Genomic DNA, 24,769 nt, shown 5'->3' on the forward strand with positions numbered 1-24,769 from the left:
TAGGACCGATTTTCCTTGCATCCAGACAACTTTCTTGCAGATTTAGGTTTGCAGTAGCCGTATTTAATCACGTAGCAATGGCTATTTAGGTCAGATGTAAAGTGTACAGAGTTTTCTCGTCAATATAAATACATAGGTAGAGGTACCTAAAAGTAAAAGGAATGCAAGCAAACATTGTCGATGTTCTTCGAATCTGAGCAGAACAGCTCGTCCATACTGCTGATCTGTGCTACTCAAAGCGCTGTAGGATTTTCGTGATGTGCTATCAAATATTACAAAGAGAGAGCGTGAATTTTTTGTTGTTGCTGTGAAAAGCTGCAGCCGAGACCGGTTCTTATGCTCCTGAAAACCTTTAATGATGCTTTCGCGATGCTTTGAGTAAATCACAAGTATACATGTGTTTTTCCATGTTAAAAAACGGCGACAAATCAAATGAAGGCTACTATGACTTGGATATGTAATGACGAGCATAATTAAGGAAAATATTCAGAAAGTGCAAAGTATCACTACCCGTCTGCTTTCTGAAGAAAATCCATGCATGCAACAGTCTTGGGGAAGAAGAGTGTGCTTGTATCTCACTCATGCTACTCATCAGATCTTCTCTTTATTAACACATTTGTTTTTATTTCTATGGATGAAGAAAGCTTTCGAACAGCAACTCAAAGATGTGGATCAGGTGCAGGAAAATACTTAGGTTGTCTTGATTTTGTATTAAGAATTCCATATTTCCAGCAACGGCAGAAACGATAATAAAGGTACATCATTGCTAGTGTGAAAAATGTGGAAAAGGTCTAAAATATGCAGTGTAAAGTATGATACTACTTATATAATTGGTGAAAATTCATCCCAGTTATTTTTTGGAAAACTGCGCGTAATTATCTGGATGACATTAGCTTCCCCGGCGACTAAGATTTACAGCGTTTAGAAATCCTTAATATTCATGCCTAGTGCCATATCTCAAATTCTGTGCACTAATAGAAGGTTAGGTATACGTTCTCATTTTTTGTAGTTTCAGATTGGTATGCACGCTTACTATTATAAAATTGTCCTCCGCCAGCTGAGAGTTAAGCACCATTTTCCCAAAATATTTTTAATTGCTCACCAGTGTATTCTGATAACCAAATGAGCTTCCGCAACACTTCGCATAATTTTAAGGTTTTCCTTAACAATAGTTAGTGGACTGCATGCGCATTTGCCATATTTGAGATGATGAACGATGCTGTTCCATTGCTGTATCTTAATAATAATGGCATTAAATAGTGAATAATAATGGCATATAACTTTTGATAAATATTATGCACCTCACACTTAATGAAAACACATAACTAAATATATTTTATATTCAACCTACTATAATTTTCCTTATAAATTAAGAAATATGTTTTATTTCTTTCCATTTCTTAGATATTAGCTGAATTTCAGGAGATACCGGAAAATTCTCAAATTTATGTTCATACTTTTGAAGGAAATATAGAAAAAGTGTTACTTACTGAAATTGAATTATTTAGGAGAAATTTAGACTCTTTTAGATTATGCTACAAAAAGATGAAGTTTTATGTAGGTAAGAATCATTTCCTCAATAGATATCTTCATGGCGATTGATACTTTAATGCACAACTTAATCAAACAATAAGGAATGTTATGCATAATACTTATCTAAATTAACATATATTTCAGTCTCCTTCATATAAATAAATTATCACATTCACTGGTAATTATGGTAATTCCCTGGTAGCTCACTGGTAATTATGAATATATATTTTCCTTCCAAACAATTTGATAACTTTATCTTTTAATAAGGCAAATTCTGAGACTTCTAAAAAAATACTGCTTAATAGCTTAAGCTTACCTTCGATATTTTAACTCCTGCATGTTTAAAATACATATTATGACCTGCTGATTGCTGAAAACTTAAAATATTTGTAATAAGAAGCCACAATTTATGTTTCATGAATTTTTTAAGTTATATATTGGCTTGCTGAATAATTTAACCTAACCAGTTATCAAATTTCAAAGTCTGCGTAAACTGTAATACAGTTTTGTAAAGTCACTATTTTTAATTCCTGCATATAACATTTTATTTACTCCAATACCAATGTACTGCAACCATTACAGGACCTATTTTCAGAAAAGCTTAGAATTTTATTAATTGCTTTCACTGAGATATAAATCATTTGTATGGTATGTATACTTTCATTGTCTCTATAAGCAAAAGAAATAATTTAAATTTCTATTTTAAAGGCTTCATATGTATTATTAATTTTGACTAATTACATATTTTCTACAACAAACATGAGTTTTTCCTATCAACAGTTTACTATAAATGTTTTATTTACTTTACTATCAACAGTTATACTAAAATAAACAATTCAGTGATACTATTATTTTGCAACATAAATTCACTAATTTTACCTAATGAAGATCCACACACATTTATATATATTTTTAGAGAAGTAACGGTTTTAAGTGAATAGTATAGTAATGTCAATAACATAATTTGCACATAATTTTTACAAATTATTAAATATATAGATACGTAATTAGATATGATTTATAAATTTTTAAACGAGTGGCTAGTTTGAGTAATTAAAAATTACTCATTTTGAAGAGATAAATCTGTTTTTTATAATACTAAATAATATAATTTCAATTTTAAATAAAATTTACAGAATTTTCTTACACAAAATTTGTTTTATTCTGTTATTAATGAAGAAACATTAAAATTTAATAATCATTGTTCTTTCTTTCCATAAAGCGTCAAAATGAATCACCTCAATACACTAAAATGCCATTTTGTTGTAATGATGAGAACTTAAAGTTCACAAACACATGTTCTTAGTTTCTTTTATTATTTCTTAATGCTCTTAAATTTTCTTTATTCTGATGATTAATTTAGTCAAAATAACTTTTAATGCTATGTTTAATTTTATATCAAAAATTATATACGCATAACTTTACTTCCTCATTTTGAAAGTAAATTATAATCATTGTGAGATACATTTTTATAAATTTCTTTTTTCCCTTTTAGCAATTTATGACATTCCTCACAGCCCAAGCGACTCCAGAAATGAGCTATGGTTTTTAAAATGCAGTGGAAGGTAATACAGATTGAAGAAATTAGAAAGCAGCTATTATTTTGTATTTAGCTCAGGAAACTAAACTATTATTCTGATATGAATAAGGATCTCATCATACTAATATGGATCTTATCAGACATAATCTTTGCATATATTCATTACAACACATCGGTCACAAAGTAAATTTAATACTTTATATTTAAATGCACTTTCTTATATCTTTCATGTCTAAACACAAATTTGATAGGCTCTTGAAAAAATTGTTTTTAAACGCAATTATTTAAATAACAGAAAAAAAATACTTACTCGTTTATAGCTATAGACAGTCAATATAGAATTACAGCCATATCATTATTAAAGATGTTTTTATAATTCGTTTGCTCTCATAGTTCCCCCTCCCCCCCCCGATGTTCCCGGAAGCGGTTTATCATTAATGTTAGTTTTACCATCTCAGAAACCTGTAAGCTACTTCTCGCAATCATCGAATAGTATGACGTTCACTCTAAATGTAAACTATACAAGCTGCTCCGTTTCTATAGATACTTTTGAGTTACATCAAGACACTTGAGGCAGCGTAAATGCTCTGCTTCTGTTTTACATGTCATAAAATGATATTTTGTAACTTCAGATGCCAGAGATAAATGTAAAGTCTATAATTAAGTACCTTCTTAACCCTTTCAAGGGCGGTATCAGTGTCAATATGTCACCTTTTAACAAATATTTTTAAAGTAAAAAATCGCTTTTAAATAGCTGCATAAAATTTCTTACTGCTCTGTAACTCTTTCCTGAATCAACAGATAGCAGCACAACAACTCAGAGGCATTGGTAGGAAAAAATTGATGGCGGGCGTATGTTCATTCTACTCTGAAGGAAATTATCTTTCATTTATTTCTATAAACAATCGTTTTTACAGTCGAAATGCGCACATTTTTTGGTCTTATTCTGGCTAATGTCCATCACGATTTCTTTAAAACAGTTTTTATTTACAAAAAATGCTTTCAAAATTAGCGGAGGTTTTAGGTGTCATACTTAGTCTGACACCACACGACTGCGTGTTTCCCACTACTTCCTTTGCAGTATTTCATTCTAAATGATTTTTGAAATATTATTTCTATATCTAAAGTATTAATCAAGAAAACATTGCGCATTTTTTGCCAGTGATGTCTCCATGATTGTCAAGAAACATACTACATGTTTTTTATTATTAGAATATTATAAAGAAATTGTATTCATAAATGTGTATATATTATATTATTTAGAAAAAATTGCAAGTTTGAATATTAATATAAATAAATTTTAAAAAACGCGGATCCGGAGCAAAGTAACAGATATTTATTATACATACATAAGAAACAAGTTTATTACATATTTTTTTATGATTTAAAACGCAATATTTGCAGATTAGATCCAAAGCATGATACCTAGATGAGCGGTGTCAGTCCCAGGTATGACACCTGCCCTTCCATCTCCCTACAATCTTAATTTTGTTTTAGCTGTAAATTATGTTTGTAGGTTTGGAGAATCCCATTTAAATAAACGCTCCTAAAAAAAATACATTTTTGGCATAGTGCTCCGCAGAGGGTTAAACTAAGAGGTTTATTTTTAAACCAAGCAGTTAAGTTTATTAATTTACAGTAACGGCTCCAATGATTGCTAACAAATATTTACTTGCATTCCAACGATTTTTTCAAGCTCAGTTTTAATTATCAACGAAGACATATAAATAAATACATAAATTTTCCTCCGAGAATTCAAATTTTCAGTCTTAGAAAACCAGATTAAATTCTAATGTACATTAACGTTTCATTTAATGTTAGAGTACTTAACATATTACTCAACTATTTTCAAATATTGTTCTAATATTTACAGGTCTAATTTGTCTTCTTTGACATAATGTGTTGCGGTTTCCCTGTTTTGCAATTTTCTATCACCTTACTGTGCGCCTTCGTTGTGTAACTGGAAACACATCCGGCTGGCAATCCACAAGTCCGCGGTTTGAATCCCAGCTTGGGCATTGCTCCTTTTCCATTTCAGTTCGAGCTACGTTTCCCGCTCCGAAATAAATGGTGATGACTCTATACCATCAGTTGAGAAAGATCAGTTATTAAAAGAGGCCCACCAGCAGCAAAGTCGTTGAACACTGGTAGTTCGATCTGTTAGATTCCAGGCGAAAGAGCTGGCTACATGGGAGCTTTCGCGTTTCTTACAATGTGCAATGTGGATACGAGACAGTTTTCCTTAGAAAGTTCGCCACGAAGGCATCCCTCCTCTTAGACATATAGTCCTCAAATACTTTATAATCCTCAAATACACATAAACAAATAAACTAAACCATTTATTACAAGAAAAATTATGGTTGATATAATTTTATAGACAAATTATACTAAAATCAGCGATCAAACAAAATAGCTTCATTAAGTACCACATATTAGTACGAAAAAAAAAAATCATCTTTAAACAAATCTTCTCCTAAAGTCAAACATATCTAACAGGTATAACTCATTATGATTTATTTCTATATGCTTGAAATTTCGCAGATAAACGGGTAACTAAGTTATTAACTCATAAATGCTAAAATAAAATATACGCGCGGCACATTTGAGAGTAACCAATTAATGTTTACAGCAAAATTAGTACATTAAAAGAAAAACTAATTACAAATTAATACAGCATGCGAGGTGGCCTTCTGTGAGTTTGATATGCATCGGTTTTGAAGACATCTTTCAGGCTTCTAGTAGGATTGATAGAAATGAAGTTCATAATAGTTATCTAAAAGTTATAATTTGAAAAGAAGTTAATTTATTTTTTTTAAAAAACTTGCTATTTTGAAAACAAGTCTGATAATTTGTTTAATAAAAAGCGTTTGCCAACACTTAAATGACTTCGCATCTTTTCGAAGGAAAGGAAATTTGGTAAACACACACACACACACACACACACACAAAAAAAAAAAAAAAAAAAAAAAAAAAAAAAAAAAAATGAAATACTTTGTGAACATTTTTTCTTGAAACTTTTTTTGTTAATTGTGCCATATTTAAATTTACATATATTGTGACTGCTATATCAATGGAAACCAAATGATATTTTTACTATGCAGCTGCAGCCAAAAAAAGAAATATCACTGTTCAGCCATAATCAGCTTATTTATAAGTGACAAAATTCAATACTTATTCGCTTTGAATTCAACAGAAAAATAGTAATTAACACACAATAACACGCCGAACAAATACTAATTCAGAAGTCAAACAACAAAAATCAGTGTTATATTTTCAAATTTTCACAGGACTAGTTTCGATGGTTTTACCGAGCCACCATTGTCAGCTGCAAAAGCGCAAATGAACGAGATAAGATATAATGATCATATAAAATAAGAGAGCCTGGACAGAAAATAAGATAGTGGCGCCATCTGTTGATGAAACCAGAACAAAAACATAATTTCTTTAAAGGCCGAAGGCAAAGATGGATTGGAATTAGGATCGTTAACCAGAACAGAAATGACGTTAACCAGACCAAAGGAAGACGTTTTTTCAATAATTTTGAAAGCAGAAAAATTGAAAGTGTGATTTTCGGACCAACAATGTTGGGCAACAGAAGACTTCTGTGTTTCCTTTTTTCTGACGTATGCCTCATGTTCCTTGACGCGAAATTTTAAGGCTCTCTTAGTTTGGCCAATGTAAATTAAACCACGCTGGCAAGGAATCCTATAAATACTCCACTAATTCATATCCGGAATGGGGTCCTTGAGTATGGAACTCGGAATTTTATTGATGGGAGAATAAACGACCCGAAAGTTAAATTTCTGCAAATTATGTGTAACTTTATAGCTAATTGATGGAAAGAAGGGAATGACAACAGAATTTTTATAATCTCCTAAAACAAGAGTGTGCCTTTTAGTGTGTTGAGATGAGAATTTTTTAACTGCTTGATTAATAATGTTGGGTGAAAATCCCCTGTCAATAGCTACTGCTTTTAAATAATTTAGTTCTTCATCAAGGGATAATTTGAAGGAGCAAACTTGAAGAGCACGGAAAACGTACGAATAAAATGAAGCTAACTTTTGTTTAGTCGGATGGCATAATTTAAAGTGTGGTGGAAGGTGATTGCATGGGTTTCGATAAGTACGTTTTTGCAATTTTGAAGTTCTTTTTGTGTTTCGTATATTTGGATATTGTGCTCTGCTTGTCTGATCCACGCATTTTGGTTGCAAACGTTTTGTTTTCTGTTCGTTTCAGTGTGGGATTTTTCTGTTATTTTGTGCCTGCTTTATTATTGGTTAGTTAATTTAGTTTGATTTTCTGCATCGTTTATGATGCCTTCATCCGTTGATCATTTCACTAAATTACGCCTGAAACGGCAAAAATTCCTGAATCATCTTGACTTTTTACTTAAGTGTAAATGTAAAAAATTGATACCCAATTTCATTCAAATCAAATCTAATCAAAAACCTTCCAGTCGCGTTTCAAGAATTATGTTAAACTGCAAGCGTGCCTTACTTCGGTCCATCATGAGGGATACACGTCAACAATGGTCCAAAATTGAACATGAGCTCTATACGCTTCATCTGGAACTCGGTAATTCATATCCAAAATTCACTGCCCTTGAACAAAAGTCTTGGTCTAGAACGGAGAATGCAGTTAACCGTCATAAAAACACCCTTGCAGTTAAATTCGAAAAGCTTCTTTGACAGTCTTCCAGTTCAAGTAGCTCAAAAAATCTTCCCATTGTAAACATTAAGCCAATAGTTAATATTTCTAATGTTAGTTTATCAGAAGAACAAAAGAGAATTCTAAAATATAATTTTAACTTCTCACAAACCTGTAAACCCTCGATTCCAAAGATTTTGGCTCCTATTGAAAAAGCTTTCAAGTTCAGTAAAGTTTCAGATTTACAGAAAGAAATGATTAGGCATCTTATCGCTCATAATGTGAAATTCAATAATAAACCTTTGAAACCAAATCTAACTGCGAGAGAAAGAGCTACAATGCGCGAAATTCATTCTAACCCGGATATTATCATTTCAAAGGCCGACAAAGGTGGCCAGATAGTCGTCATGGAGAAGAACACTTACATCGATGGTGTCACTAAACTCTTAAACGAAGGATCATAGTATAATCCGATCTCTAAAGATCCTTCACCTTCGGACCTGTCAAAAATAAAAACTGCGATCAAATCTTCACAAATCATTTCAAGCAATTTAAAACATTCGCTTGTCCCATCTGTTGCGAATTGTGCCAGATTATATGCTCTTCCCAAAATTTATAACAGTGGTATTCCTTTCCGCCCTATTGTATCAAATTTAGGTACTGCCTCGTATCCATTAGCTAAATATTTAGCTTCTAGATTTTCAACTCTATTAGACAATGACATTTACACCATAAAAAAAAATTCAATAGAGTTTGTAAAAAAGGTTAAAAACATTTCTCCTAGAATTTTACATACTTTCTTTTGATGTAAAATCATTATTCACCAATGTTCCAGTGGAGGGTGTATTAAGATGTCTAGAAACCAGACTTCGCGAATTTCATTTCTCATGCATCGAAATTGATGAGCTAATTTCTCTCACTCAACTCTGTTTGAAACAAACACATTTTGTTTTGCAAAATAAATATTACAAGCAAACTGAGGGATTAGCCATGGGAAGCCCTCTCAGTCCCATCCTGGCTGATATCTACGTGCATTATTATGAATCAAAATTGTTTGAAACTTTAAACTTCCCGGTATGGTTCCGCTACGTAGACGATACTTTTACCCTGTTTGAAAGTAATAAAGATGATTTAAATAAAGTTCTTTCAACAATGAATTCTATTGATCCTGTTATTCAGTTCACTTTTGAACTTGCAATTCTCTTCATTTTCTCGACATTCTGGTCACACGTAACACATCCAACTTCAGTACTACAGTTTACCGTAAACCTTCATCGGTTTGCCTTCCAAAACACTTTAAATCATGTCATCCGACTAAACAAAAGTTAGCTTCATTTTATTCCTATGTTTTCCGTGCTCTTCAAGTTTGCTCCTCCAAACTAGCCCTTGATGAAGAACTAAATTATTTAAAAGCAGTAGCTATTGACAGGGGATTTTCACCCAACATTATTAATCAAGCAGTTAAAAAATTCTCATCTCAACATACTAAAAGGCACACTCTTGTTTTAGGAGATCATAAAAATTCTGTTGTCATTCCCTTCTTTCCATCAATTAGCTATAAAGTTACACATATTTTGCAGAAATTTAACTTTCGGGTCGTTTATTCTCCCATCAATAAAATTCCGAGTTCCATACTCAAGGACCCCATTCCGGATATGAATTAGTGGAGTATTTATAGGATTCCTTGCCAGCGTGGTTTAATTTACATTGGCCAAACTAAGAGAGCCTTAAAATTTCGCGTCAAGGAACATGAGGCATACGTCAGAAAAAAGGAAACACAGAAGTCTTCTGTTGCCCAACATTGTTGGTCCGAAAATCACACTTTCAATTTTTCTGCTGCCAAAATTATTCAAAAAACGTCTTCCATTGGAGAACTGGATTTTCTAGAGGCATTTCACATTGAAAAAAAATATTTCTGTTCTGGTTAACGATCCTAATTCCAATTCATCTTTGCCTTCGGCCTTTAAGGAAATTTTGTTTTAGTTCTGGGTCTCATCAACAGATAGCGCCACTAGCTTATTTTCTGTCCAGGCTCTCTTATCTTATCTGATCATATGCGCTTTTGCAGCTGACGATGGTGGTTCGGTAAAACCATCGAAACTAGACCTGTGAAAATTTGAAAATATAACGCTGAATTTTGTTGTTTGACGTCTGAATTAGAATAGTAGTATTAAGAACTTGAAGAGACAAAACGTCTTTAGAATTATTTCTGATGACTAGAGAGATACAGCTATTTTCTTTCTTAAAATGAAGTACCATATTAGGAATCAGTGTCAAATTGTACGTTTACTTTAGGTAACACGTTTTAGCTTATATTGAAATCTGTCCTATACTCCTAGTATGTCATGTACTCCAAAGAATATGTACTGAACAAGGGTTATTATAAAAGAACAAAAACCTAACTTAGAGAGAAAATGAGGGCAATCTCAACCGTCCCTAGTATAGCTGCTCTGCTGCTGTCTAATGTGAATGACATTTCTAAGCGCTGGCGAGTTTTCCTTTGATTGAATTACAAGCAGTAGTCATGCAATTAGCACAGCGAGGCACTAGGGCCTAAATTTAAACTTTTGAATAGTAAATAATTAATTCCCTGTTGCCTGCCATTCTCGTGTCATTGTCAAAACTATGAGATAAATTACTTTATCATGACACAAAGAATGAAAACGTCAATTTAGGAAACAAAATGATGAAAAATTTTGAATTTTATTATTCCCAAAACATGAGGATTAGAATTCCAGGCTTCTGTATCAATCTATTTTGACGTAAATTCTTTACAAATTAACATATGATAACTTAACCTAATAAAGTATTTTTATTAACATTTGTACGTTTCCTGCAAAGCATTTTATGAATATTTCAGGTAAAATATAATGCTCAAATACTTTTTTCATTAATCAAGCATGAAAAATATTAATGATAATACCACATATTTTTTTTAAGTATCATAGATATTTTTTTTAATTGGTGTCATGCAACTAAATTTATCACCTAACTAAATTTATATACCTGAAATCCAATAGTATTTGATTCATTATTTCAGTACAGAGCCATAAGTTTACAACCTGTCGTTCAAGAGATATTTATCCTTATAAAACCTTTATAAACTACCATGTATAATACTTATTTTTTAATTTCCTTTATTCGTATTTGAAGAAATAAAAGTCCAAGTTTAGCTTTCATATATGTATGTTATGGCATTCAGTAGTTCTGTATATTCAAATGTACATAAAAAATGTAACCAACGTTCAAAAACTATAGAAACTTTATTTATCTTCAGTATAAAATACATATATATTTCATAACAGATAGAATATAAACTGTACCAACATGTAAATATATCATATTACACTCAATTAATAAAAACAAAACACAAAATCGCAACATTATATAACATATTCTATTATAGCACACTGTCTATCTCTACAACAGTTAAAACATATTTTTCTTGTAAAATATAAACAGAAACATATTACAAGGAACTGTAAAGTATGCATACAGCACAAAAGATATAAAACATACAAATGAAATTCAACTTGCACACTGCATGAAAGTAAATGATGTATCACAATGTTTAAGCAATCACGCTGTACTTAAATTAGTATTCAGTTTTAAATAACTAGATTTTTAAAAAAAAATTTACATAAATAAGTTTTTAAATTTCTACTAATTTCCTGTAAAGAATTAATATAATATACCTATGAAATGAATATTGTATACATAAAAAATTAAGATGATTTAATACTATTATTATAGGCATTTATTAAATCTGAAGAAGATTTAAAGATCTGTATCTGTGTGATAATTCAGATTTTTAAATTACAAAACTTCTTAAGTGCTTGCTTAAACAGTTACAAGGTGATTGCAAACAGTAAAAAGATTAATGAAAATAATGAAACATTTGAAAATACAAAATGTATAGTGATGGTGTGATATATAAATGCAGAGGAAATGATATATGAAACATGATGTGTTTCTCGATAACAGCATGTTGATGTTAGAGAAGAAGTTCGCCAATTCTTTCAAAATTTTAGCAATTATATTTGCCTAAATTTATGCAATCAGCAGCAGCTAACTAGCAATGAAATCACTTGAATTTTTATATTTAATATTCTTTAGGCTGAAAATTCTTACAAACATTTTAGATTAAACTGCAAAATCAAATGCGATGCATCAAAAATTTAAAAGCTTTTACCATAGTAAATTCATTTGTTATTTAAAATATTCACTAGAGACATTAAAATAAGCAACAAAAAATAAAGGCTTATCAATACTGATAAATTATCAACGGATAGTTATACATCCATGGCTACATTACATAGCTTATGCAAACAATTTATTAATGCAATTATTGTAATGTATTTGTCAATTCCACATTTAGAGCCAATCGTTGATTCGGGCAGCCATTTACTCAGGAAAGTTCATAAAGAAATATCCTAATCCAAAATATGAAGAGCTTCCTTCGCTGATAATGTGATACTTGCCAGACCAAAGGAAAGCCTGACACAAGATACTGAGCATTAATTGCTCAAATAATTATGAAATTAATATGAAGATCTTGTTCACACAGATTAAAAAGTACTTTTGACCAAATGTGATGAAACAGCTATTCCAGCAGGACAGAAATTATCTCCTAAATAATTTTCTAATGGTAAATCACTTTTATGATAGAAAAATCATAGAAAGTTATGTTTCAAAATCTGCAAACTGGAAGTGGTTGTTAAAAATATTTTTTATAACCACATCATTTTCGCTACTGCTGGATCTTACTGCTTGCACTCGAGAAAAAAATTATTTCATATTTAAACTACCAAAAGTTTCAGCCTAAAATACTTTGCCTTCTTGCTCAGTTGCAGTTGCTTAATAAACTTTACACAAACACACACTTTCTCTCTCTCTCTCGCAAGCTGCGATTCTTTATACCTCTGGGCAAACTATTTTTCAATCTGAAATACTTCCAGAACGTTGCATGATATTACATTTAATTGAGATCAAGAAGGTACAAACTGAAGTTTTACATGCAAGAGAATGAAAAGTCAAAGAAATTACGAGATTAATTCCAAAAATTTATGCAGGTGATATCTGTACTGCTAATGCTACATATCTTCTTACTACACTGTACTAAATAAGGATCTTTATGATAAAGTCATATACACCGAAGAGCCATTACATTATGACCACCCTTCATCTATAACAATGGGCTCGTCCAGGAACAAAACCACTGTGCGTGCAGGGCTGATGTTGGAGTATATGAAACGGCTATGCATTCTCTTTCCAAACATAGTGCGATTAGTGACATAATGGTAAAAGCAGCTGATTTATCAGACTTCGATAAAGGTCAAATCGTTATGGCTCAGCGACTGGGAACATCAATATCAGAAACTGCGCATTTAGTAGGCTGTTCACGTGCAGTTGTTGTGAGCACATATCGAAAGTGGTGTATAGATGGTGAAATGGCAATTTGCCAGCCAGCAGTGTGTCGTGGTCTGAGCATTGATTCCAGAGGAGAGCGGAGATTGCTACGCATTGTTTGCCATGACCGAAGAGCTCGAAAAGCCGAAATCACCACCAGCTACAACAGCGGCAACTCACACAATGTTTCTCAACACACTGTGCAGTGTACATTGTTGCATATGGGTCTACGCAGCCAGAAGCCGAAGCATTTCCCCGTACTGAACGGCACGTCATCGCCAGCTGCGTCTGCAATGGGCCAAGAAACATCGGAAGGCTCAGGTACTGGGCACTTCAGCAGGCTCCTAGGCTGGGACAGCCACATCCTGTGTAGAACACGTACAAATGGCATAACATGGCGGGGTTCGTGACTGAGGAAAAATTTTCCTCGTGAAGATCCAGTGAATGTCGCTTTATGGCAATGGTAAAGATAAGCAATGCATGAGCCTTGCGTAAGTACAAATCGTAGAGTCAGTAAGTTCGTATTCAGGAGAGGTAAGCGTAGATGCTACTGCTTCGACTTCCGAAACATCAGAATTGGACTTAAAAGAATGGAAGAAAGTTGCATGATCCGACAAATAACGTTTTATGATCCATCACATCGATGGGTGTGTGCTAATACGCCGATTTCCAAACGAAACCCTGGATCCCGGATGCACAGTTGGGCGAAGACAAGCCAGATTATGGTGTGTGCAATGTTTATATGGAGCACATTAGGATCCATAATCCCCAAAGAACAATCTCTGAGTATGTGCGCTACGTGAACATCATTGCAGACCAGGTTCACCCATTCATGACAGCAGTACTTCCAGAAGGGAGATGGTGTTTACCAGCAGGATAATGTACCATGTCATAAAGATCGGATCGTCAGGGAGCAATTCAGGGAACATTCCAGTGACTTTGAAGTCATGTCTTGGCCTCCAAATTCACCTGACATTAATCCAACAGAGCATTTGTGGTCTGACCTGGAAAACCCACAATGTGCAGGAATTGTGGGACCAGTTGGTGAGCACTTGGTACCAGATACCTCAGACTACATATCAGCACCTTGTGAAGTCCGTGCCATGCCGGGTGTTGACAGTTTTGATGGCTAAAGGTGGCCCTACATGTTATTAATATGGTGGTCATAATGTAATGTCTCTTCGGTGTATACTTGCCATGCTTCAAGAAACCGAGAGATTGCATACTAGTTTTATGCTATACAAAAACGCCAAAAATTGGTAAAAGATTCATAAATTATTAAAAGATACGAGAATCAGACAAACAGTGCATATATCATGAAGAAATGCATTACAATTGGTTGTATAAGATAGATAAACGGTCCTTTAAGAAACCAACAACTTTCTAGAACATATTAGTTCTCTAAACAGCATATTTCTTTAGAGCAAGAGCATACTAGTTTTAATGCCAGAAAGTGTAAAAATTATTCAGAAATGCCAGAAACTGAGAAATAGTGTATATATCATCGAGAAGTGCACTACAGTTAAATGTATAAAAAGATAAGCTTTTCCAATCAGTTGCAAGATTGCTGACAAGATTGATCCAATCATTGAACTTCTTAACCAAAAGAATTATCAAAATACATGGGGATAATTTGTTGAAATAAAACATATAATATGAATCTAAAGAAGCATAATAATATTATTTAACGCAAACAAGGAAGTAATCTGAAAGCAGCATATTTTTAAAGCGAAGCAATAATATACATAAATAGTTGGTGGAGAAATAAGTAGTTCGACTTCTCAATGAGGTTTTCAGATTCATATAGAAAAAGGCCAGAAATTATTAAATATGAAGCTGAAACCATGTTAGGCCTTTGATGAGTAAAACACTCATAATTTACTCACTGTTGTAATAATATTGGGCCACAGCAATACCAAATGCTAAAATGAGAATGAAGATAAGTTGAAATTGCTAAAAACGTTCCTTCAAAATATCAGAACAAGGAATTATGCATCAAAATTTTGATTAATAGAGGACTTTTAACAAGTGATTTCAAAGAATGCTGTGAAATATGTTAGGCAAATAAAAGTATACATTCGGATGGAAAACAATTAAGGCAGTCTGTCTCCATTATATTTCATTCACTTATAATCAAAATAAGCAACATAATACTCTGTACATATTCCTCTAATTAATAACTCTTGTACATGTTCATAATTAAGGTGTCTGTTTCGTCGAGAAATGTTTAATCATCACATAATTTCCCTGGTATTGGCTTTATTTTGTTTAACAGAAATGGATTTTAAGAACAATACATATACTCAAAAATTACCCCCAAGTACAGAGGAAAAAAAAAGTAAAAGTATGTTCGACTGAAAAAAGCTTAGTATTCAGAAAAATGGAGATCAAAGAAAATATCAAGAGAAACTTAAAAATGTATTTGTTTCCTTTCTGTGTAATATATAAAATTTTAGTTTTTTAAGCTTGATCTTTTTTCACATTCCTTTAAATTTTAAACAAAAATATCTGATTACTCAGTGATAAAATATTTTTCAGATATTATCAGAAAACATTTCATAATATGCTTAAACATTTCTCGACGAAACAGACACATTAATTATTAACATGTACAAGAGTTATTAATTAGAGGAATATGTACAGAGTATTCTGTTGCTTATTTTGATTATGAGTGAATGAAATATAATGCAGACAGACTGCCTTCATTGTTTTCCATCCGAATGTATAATTTTATTTGCCTAACATATTTCAGAGCATTCTTTGAAATCACTTGTTAAAATTCCTGTATTAATCAACATTTTTATGCATAATTCCTTGTTCAGATATTTTGAAGGAACGTTTATGATATTTTGAAGTGTTATGAAAGTGTTGTGATCTTGAATAATGAATGTTGGCAGCAATTATGTTTCTGACTGGATTTACTATACAATATTCACTGATGATTTTAGGTATGTATTTTTATAAATATTACAAAAATACAGAAACATAATTTTCAACTTCTACATAAATATTTTTGTAAAATACATGATCATGTGTTTTACATGTATGTAAAATACACGTTGAACAGAATAATTAGTGATGGACTAATTCAACCCTATTCTCTACCACAAATAGCAGTTACAAACTTGTTTCCCTACAAGGCTAGATTTATGTATAAGCTACACAAGCTATAGCTTAGGACTCCCAAAAAATTAAAATATAGTATAAATAGTATTAAAATAGTATATTATAACAGACTTATAAAGAGCCCCATATCTCAACTAGCTTAGGGCCTTATCAAGGCTAAATCTGGCTCTGTTTCCCTGGAATACAATTTTTAAAATATATATATGTAAATCGTAGAATTTCCCTTAAAGATGGAAATATTTTAGTGTCTTTTATCAAATACCAAAAGCTGGAGAAAATATGAGTCTGAAAATTTGGCTTTTTATTAATCATAAGATGCTGTTGCTATGCCGTTTTCAATAATTTCATCATTTTAACCTTAACTTACACACTGGGCTTATAATCAGTGATGAATTATAGTAAAAAGCAATAAACTTCATGTTCTAATTTCTTCATCCGAGAAATTTATACCATAAAGTTTTAAAATTATATTAGTATTGTAAAAGGAGAAATAATTCGAAATAATAAAGCTTAGTCAAGTGTTTATTTTAAATATGTTATTTAATTTTCAGAAATAAATTATATTTTTCTACCTTCTAAATTTGTTAAAATCACCCAGACAGCTACATATTTCTCTAATTTCCTTGTATTAATATGTAAAGTCTCGTATTCTTGGACAGCATAAATTATTGCAGACTATTGAAGAACTTTCTTCTAGTCTTTGGGAACAAAGCAAAAGTCAGAAGAAGGTTGTATAAGACCCTTTTATTTGAACATAAAGAATAAGAATGATCCAACTTAAGTTCAAACAAGCCAACACTTCTGGCTTAACTTGAACATGTAATGTTGAATTGAATCAAATGTAATAAATTAGCCTAATAGTTCACAGGATAAAGTAATACGCAGGAAAGACTCTGGTTTGTAGAAAACCAGTCAGACAAGCTTAATCGTTAGAAGCACTCAATGCCACTGAATCAAATCACTAATAAGTCACAGCATAACGTAGCCTGAAACAGGCAGAACATGCTCTAAAATTCATTTGTGAAACCTTTACTTAAACAACACATCTTTCCCTTCAATCTGAATGAATGCTCGATATCTCATTTACATTCCGGCATGAAAAGTTTGGGTGAAAAGAGAGTGACAAAAAAGTAATTTCAACTTAAAATTAACTATTAGTTAAAAATAAATAGATAATTCCTCAAGTATAACAGCTTAAATGTTTAAAAAATTACTTTTGAGAGTGAATATAGGGTTTTACCGATTCATTAACCCAAATTCATTTAATTTCATACAATATGTTAGCTGTTATCTACGCCAATATTTCATTTTGTACATCCCAGTTACAGAATCAGGTCAAATGCTGGTTACATCAAATTTACCTTTCACACATAAACTTGTAATGATGATGATGTCGTGTCTATGACAAAGTGCAATTATATAGCTCCGAAGCTGTCAGAGACAGCTTTTGCAACCTCAGCAGCTCTATCAGTATAAAGTAGGTTCACTGGGTTTTCAATGCCGATATTAAACAGTCTTGCCTGGATTGCTGACATAAACTTGTGAAAGCTCAAAATTACTTTGAAAAGCAGAGTTACACTTTATACATGAAATATAATACTTGTATTTATATAAAGTAGGAAAAGAAATTAAGGTAAGAGATTGAAATTAACTTTAAAACATATTCTATTATTTCTCAAATTATTCCAAAGTTTGATCTATAGCATGGTTATCTGAGCTCTGAATAAATCAAATATTACTTCAAAAACCTGTAAATTAAAAAAAGGTAAAATCACAATCTTTCTTCGTCTGGAGTTGATTCAGAGTTCTCAATACTTATAAAAAACATGTTTTAAAATTTTTTAAACATATCAACAAGTTTTATGCCTAAAAATGTACAAGAACAGAATTTATAGCATTCCAAAGAACACAGCTAAGCCACTGAATTCTCTGGAGAAAAATTCCCATTATACTTAAACCTTAGCGCTCCGTTGGCTCCGCTACGGAGTCGTCCGTCATTTGCTCCGTAACTCCGTAGGCTCCGCTGCGGAGACCAATGTTTTTAGCATGATTAGGCTTAAGACGTTACAGAATTGTCGGCGTTTGCAATTGTTATCTGTAGTTAAAACGTGCTCAGTCTCGCTACTGTTATGAGTGAAACATTATTTGACCCATTTTATGGTTAGCAACATGGAGAAAAATAATTATTGTAATGAGAATATAGAGTTGAGTGATAGTGAAGATGTGTTTGATTTTTCATTGTTAGAAGATATTGTGGAAGACAATGTTGATTATAATTCTGACACTTCAAGTAGTGGTTCCGAAATTATACTACTAAAGAGACGACGAATGGTACTTATTGAAAGTGAAAGCGAAGAGTCACCGGAAGACTTAGATGAATGGCGCGATGTCAAGGAAGAATTAGATATTCCGGATAGAATACATTTTAGTGTATCGCCAAAGGTCACTGGACCACAAATTCCTACAAATATTGTACAGCCGACACAATATTTCAAATTGTTTTTCACAAACGAAATGGTAAATGAAATTATAAAAGAAACCAACAATTATGCATAAAATGTTTTAAAGAATAAAAAAATATCTAGTAATTCTATTTGGAAAATGTGGCGTGCGGTGGAAGAGGATGAGTTTCCGGCTTTTATTGGAGTCATTATCAATATGGGTACGATACCCCTGGCGAATATGCAGAATTATTGGTCAGTTAAGGAGAATAGTCACATCCCTTTCTTTGGTAAAATATTTACAAGAAAGAGATTTATGCAGATACTCTGGATGCTGCATTTAAAAACACCGGATCCTGCAAAAAATGACATTTGAACACGCATTCAACGAGCATCTAATTTTTTTGAATATATAAACCCCAGATTTTTAGACTGTTTTATACCTGGAGAAAACATATGCATTGACGAATCTGTAGTTATAATCAAAGGAAAGATAAGCTTCCTCACATACAATCCCAATAAACCCACCAAGCGGGGCATTCGAACATACATTCTTAGCAGATTCCGAAACTAGATATGTGTATAGCATTCTTCCGTATTATGGAAGTATCACTTCCGAAAAACTGCCAAGGCGAGATTTACTGGTCAGCACCAGAATTACCCTGCATCTGTACCAACAATTATTAGATCGGGTACCTACCGCAGAAGGATATTATATGCATACCAACAGGTATTACACTAGTATAACCTTAGCTGAAGAATTATGAAAAATGAAATGCCACTTGACTGGTACCATACAAATAAACAGAAAAAGTGTTGAAACAAGTCTGAAGAAACCAAAATTAAGAGAAAAAAAACTGTTGCATACAAACGAGGAAATACAATGTTCTTACCTTGGAGGGATAAGAGAATGGTAACGTTATTGAGCAACTGGCATAATGCTGGAATGATAACCACTAATAGATTTATTCGAGGTGGTACAAATGAAGTGATCGAAAAGCCAAGTGTAGTTGTCGGGTACACAAAGTCGATGGGTGGTGTTGATCGGGCTGATTAATACGCCTCCAGTTATTGCTTTTTGAGGATGTCACTTAAGTGGTGGTGGAAACTATTCTTTTGGGGAATGGAGGTGTCAATAATTAATTCACACATCTTGTATAAAACTGCACAGCATAATAAAAATGAGAAAGCATTGACGCATTTAAAGTACAGGAAAATTTTAGTCGATCAACTCATAGGAGATTTTCGTCAGAAGAGAACAAGAGTTTCTACATCAACTTCTGAAATAAGACTAAACGGAAAACTGCACATAATGAGGAAAGGTCCAAAGAGAGACTGTGTTGTGTGCTCTACAAGGACACAAACGGATGGCAGACGTCAAACAAGTGAATACTGTGACACTTGCCCAAGTAAACCCAGAATGCACAAAGGAGATTGTTTCCAAAGATATCACACCATGGTGAATGACAAAACTTAAAATTTACTTTTCATTTACAAGAAGAAAGTGCATATGTATAAAATAAAAAAAATCAAAAACATTCACAAGCATATGTATTTCTTCTCACTTAAATTAAGACTCCTTCTTCACACTTAAATTAAGACTCCTTCTTCACACTTGTTCCGCTGCGAAAATGTGCCGGAGTTGCTGGTAGGCGGTAGTACAGAAACGTGCGGAGCGCTAAGGGTTAATTGTGGCCTACCTGCAACTGAGTAGTAAAAGCCACTGAACTTTGGAGTTCAGTCCAAAGTTCAAATCCCAGCGATAGGCTGGCTGCATAGGCATTTTCGTGGTTTTCTCCATGTATAATGTAGATAGGAGCCAGTTTCCCTTAAAAGTCTTCTGCAGAGTATGCCTCCTTTCCGTTTAGTGCCTATAGGTGGAGCACATAATAAATAAAAAAGATACTTAAAGTAAGATTGGTCCTGTGGCTAATGAACGAGTTTATACAAAAGGACAGATGAACTATTTAAGTTCACTAAATCAGATCTACAAATATAAAAGTTAGAAGTATAAAAATATATTGAATTCAGAAATTATTTCAAATTACATATCAAAGCCATATTTTAGTCATACTATTAGATGGTTTTGAGTGCAGCAAAGCAAATGAAATCTGCCAAAGTGAAGCGTTGTCTTCATGGAAGACCTTTCTAATGAAGGCTTGCTTATGTTCATATTGCACACAAGGAAAACCATGAAAATCCTCATACAGCAATCTCCTTTATCAAGATGTAAACAGGATAGAGCTACCAATATTCAGCAATTTTCATACTTTATAATAAATTTTTTTATTTATTTGAGGTAATGATCAGTTCTTGATATTATTGATAAATTTTGAGGTTGACACCTCTCAGCACTTAAATTTGTCTGAAAATATATTTAGGCAGTAATGGCAAGATTTATGAAATCAAAAATAAAATAGTGTGAAACTATGGGTTAAAAAAGTTAAAATGCAATTAGAACTCTATTTCTCTAAATTAATACTATCGCCACCACATTTGATCAGATACTTGACTTCTTGTCATCATACTCAGAGGATACAGAATGTCATCAGAATTAAATCCATATTTTAAACTGTCTCTTGTTCTGTTGACATGAAGAATGCCTTAAAAATTCATGAATTCGTTTTATTGAAATATTTCTACCTGGCTTATAAATATACAATAATATATCTTAATCAGAAATCTAAAACACCAAGGCTTTTTAAATATTTAATTACAAATTTTGATTTTTAAATAATATTTTATAGATAAAATACAATGCAAAACAATTTTGTCCAGTAATTATGTTTTCTTTACTTGTCACATCAACAACAATTCAAAAGTTTTACATTTCTCCAGTTTACATAAAATCTTTACTCTTGCTAAGTGATTACTGTACAATTCATAAATTGGCAGCTTTAAATTTTGCTCAGAATCTCTTAGTCATAGAATATTCATTGTAGTAATATCAAAAATACAGCCATGTGTTAGATACAAAGACAATATCTACCTCAACAGTAAAAAAACAATGGTTATTAGACCTGAAGTAGCAAGAAGGGAAAAATCAAGCTGTAAATATTATAAACTCAATATTCTCACTTCTGAGTTTTGTTGGCCTACATAACTGCTATTAGGTGATATAACTACAACCATTAACAACAGCTCTTAAGCATTAAGTTGAAAGATTTGTTTTCTATTCATTGGATGCAAATTCGTTTAAAATTTCCGTTATAAATATCCTGCTTTCAAATGAAAGAAGAAAATTAATACAAGACATAAAAACATCAAACAGTATACACATTTTGCATTTGATATATGGGTAAAAAAACTTCTGTACAATAAATAAATCTTTCAAATTAATCATGAACAAATGTTGTATTAAATCAATAAAGATTTTCAGCATGAAGTATTTTTTATAACTGTCACTAGTCAACATGACATGGTTATTAAGAAAGTTTTACCAAGTCTGTGCAGTATTACTGAAGATGAAACACTTAGTTTTTCACATTCTTGCAGCATATATATTAGGAGCTGTTTTTGTTGCCTTTGTCAGTGTAGGTGTATTTGTTTCACTGATGTATGCAATATTGGTGACACCATCATTGGGGATATTTTTGTTACCATTCAAAGTCTTGAAACGGGGATCATGAATGTTGCTATTAGGTACCATTTCCACTGGGAACACAGACTGGAATAAATTGAGACAATGATTAGGTGTAGTACCTTAACTTTAGAATTTACTTACTATGTAATTTTAGCAAATAACAAAACATTAATGTTTCAACACATTTCTAAACATGAAACTTTAACAAAAGAAATGACTTGTGAAAGTACCAAAATCTGGAAATACTAAGTAAAAAAAGGGGTAAACTATTATAAAATATAAATAGTTATTAGATCTGATGCAAATAAAATCTATCTTAAAATCTCAACTAAGAATAAATCTATTCAATCATAATTTAAAATGTTAAAACAGAATAATCTTAATCACAATCATACAAAAGTTTCTGTTATTATTTAACACAAACTAACTTATTTAATTAAAGATTATTTAGAGAAACATTATTATTGCAACTCACTTTATTATGTTGTACTTTTGTAAATAATGCCACAACTTTCCTTGTGACAGGACTAATAAGATCTTGTTTCACATCATCTTTGCCATAAGGACCTAAAGCAAAAGTTAAATACATACTTTTATGAATGAAATAAGATGAATACAGAGCATTGTTAGACTATATAGAAAATTGATAAACAGTCATAAGAGATAAAGTATAATGAAAGTACTATAAATATACATATTTGAATTACAAACAAGTATATTATACTTAATGTAATAGTGAATTTTACATGTAGTGTGTTAATTACCTGTTAGAAAACTTATGATGAGGCCAATAATTATCACCAGAGCACAACCAATTGCACTGTACCACATGTAAGACAAACGATAGATGAAAAATATGTCTTGCCTGCAACACATAAGTATCATAAATTAGTAAACTGTTATGCTAGCAAAAATTTATAAGATTACAATGAACTTTTAATAGTTAAGCACAGTTTAATTTGTGCTTTAGGTATTTTACATGGCAGAATTTGGGTTTAATGAGCTATTGTGCTAGTACATACAGGTATATTCAACAACATAAACAGATATGACATTGTCTGTTATGGTATTAAGAAGTTTCACAAAGTTCATTTTATGTAGCTAACAAATATTCGACTATAAAAGTTTCATTACACAATTTGCAATACAAACATAAAACACAACTATGTATATGCATGTTCTTAGCAGAAGTCTTAGGGCACAAGTTATATGGTGAATATAAAACCAAAAATATCCAATTATATTGCATGCTTATAAGTACATATCAATAATATTTCATCATAACGTATTGTTGCAATTCAGTTTGCCCTATAAAAATTCTGCAAAGTGCTTTTTCATGACAGAAAGCCATAAAAGTAGTGAGTAGTTTGGATGCTCTTAACAGCTGTACATAGGACTAGCCATAGTTATCAATAATATAATACCATAGAAAACATTTTCTTTGATGACCACCGATTTTTTTTTTTTTTTTAATAAACCAAGCCTCAAAGTTTATTCCTCTAGGAGGAGAATTAGAAATCAGCTTTTTCACTGTAATTTTTTAATGAAGACATGAAGATAAGAAATATAATAAATGGGCATGCAATAATCGTTCATCTGAAAATATGCATGTTGATTTCTGAATATTTTAAATTATTTCTTTTTCAGGGTAGTTAAATTTTGCTTCAATAACATTTATGTTCTTGGTTGTACAAAGCACACATTTAAGTTGGCAGATAGCCCCAGGTGATTTGCCATAATTAAATAATCCAATCTGGTCAAAAGTTTTTTTTTAAACTACATATAAAAAAAAACTTCATGGAAACTTATCATGAAAAAACTCAGCATTTCTATTTTCTAACATATATTTTGCAATTTTGAGAGCTTTGAGAACCTTGTGAATGAAACTAATTAACTACATGTTAAAATCAATTATTCAATAAAACATAATAACTAGTACCTTTCAACAAATGCAGTCTATAGTAAAATAAGTGAATGTATTTGATTTTTGAAACACAGGAAGCTTTCTCAATAAAAGTTAGTAATGACTGTTGTTTAAGAGCAACGTAATTACATAATTAGTCATTTAGAATTTCATGCAATCACTTGCAACACAATTCAAGAAGGAAACTAAATTTCCCTCTAAAATCTGTATAGTATCCAGTGGATGAAGAAGAATATGAGTATAAATTCAACAATAATCCCAGCAGAGAGGGCTATTCAATGACATTTTAGGATAGATTGGCTACCTACTTTGTGTACTTGCTCTAAAGCACAAACACTTGCAGAAGCTAAGACTTTGCATTGGGGTTTAGTTTAAGGTACAAAGTTAATATTATATTTCAAAACAACTTTATAATTTTTGTAAAGTATTTATCTGTATTAACATTTAAGTTTAATTAACTTAAACTGCATAATGATGAGAATTACAAATTTTGAAACAGCAGTACATAATCATAAAAATCCATAAGCATTTACATTTTAAAAATTAGGCAAGCATGTTATCAATAA

The 24,769-nt window shown here is 31.8% G+C and overlaps 2 protein-coding genes across 4 annotated transcripts in view; one reads left to right on the forward strand and one right to left on the reverse strand.

Moving 5' to 3' along the window:
- Positions 1-3,181, forward strand: part of LOC118183435 (uncharacterized) — a 34,653-nt gene extending 31,472 nt beyond the window's left edge. For both annotated transcript variants that reach the window (XM_035352969.2, XM_035352968.2), the window contains exons 5-6: positions 1,405-1,561; positions 3,029-3,181. In XM_035352969.2, coding sequence (XP_035208860.2) covers positions 1,405-1,561; positions 3,029-3,102 — 231 coding nt within the window. In that variant the 3' untranslated portion in view covers positions 3,103-3,181. The remainder of the gene's footprint in view (positions 1-1,404; positions 1,562-3,028) is intronic.
- Positions 3,182-21,392: 18,211 nt separating this feature from the next.
- LOC118183434 (sodium-coupled monocarboxylate transporter 1-like) overlaps positions 21,393-24,769 on the reverse strand; it is a 90,328-nt gene continuing 86,951 nt past the window's right edge. For both annotated transcript variants that reach the window (XM_035352967.2, XM_035352966.2), the window contains 3 exons: positions 23,044-23,144; positions 22,755-22,846; positions 21,393-22,363 (listed from right to left, as the gene is read on the reverse strand). In XM_035352967.2, the coding sequence (XP_035208858.1) occupies positions 22,178-22,363; positions 22,755-22,846; positions 23,044-23,144 (379 nt within the window). In that variant the 3' untranslated portion in view covers positions 21,393-22,177. The remainder of the gene's footprint in view (positions 22,364-22,754; positions 22,847-23,043; positions 23,145-24,769) is intronic.

This window comes from Stegodyphus dumicola, chromosome X1 (assembly GCF_044657685.1).
Source record: "Stegodyphus dumicola isolate Sdum_Otavi_A_Nest chromosome X1, ASM4465768v1".
NCBI classification, from domain to species: Eukaryota; Metazoa; Arthropoda; class Arachnida; order Araneae; family Eresidae; genus Stegodyphus; species Stegodyphus dumicola.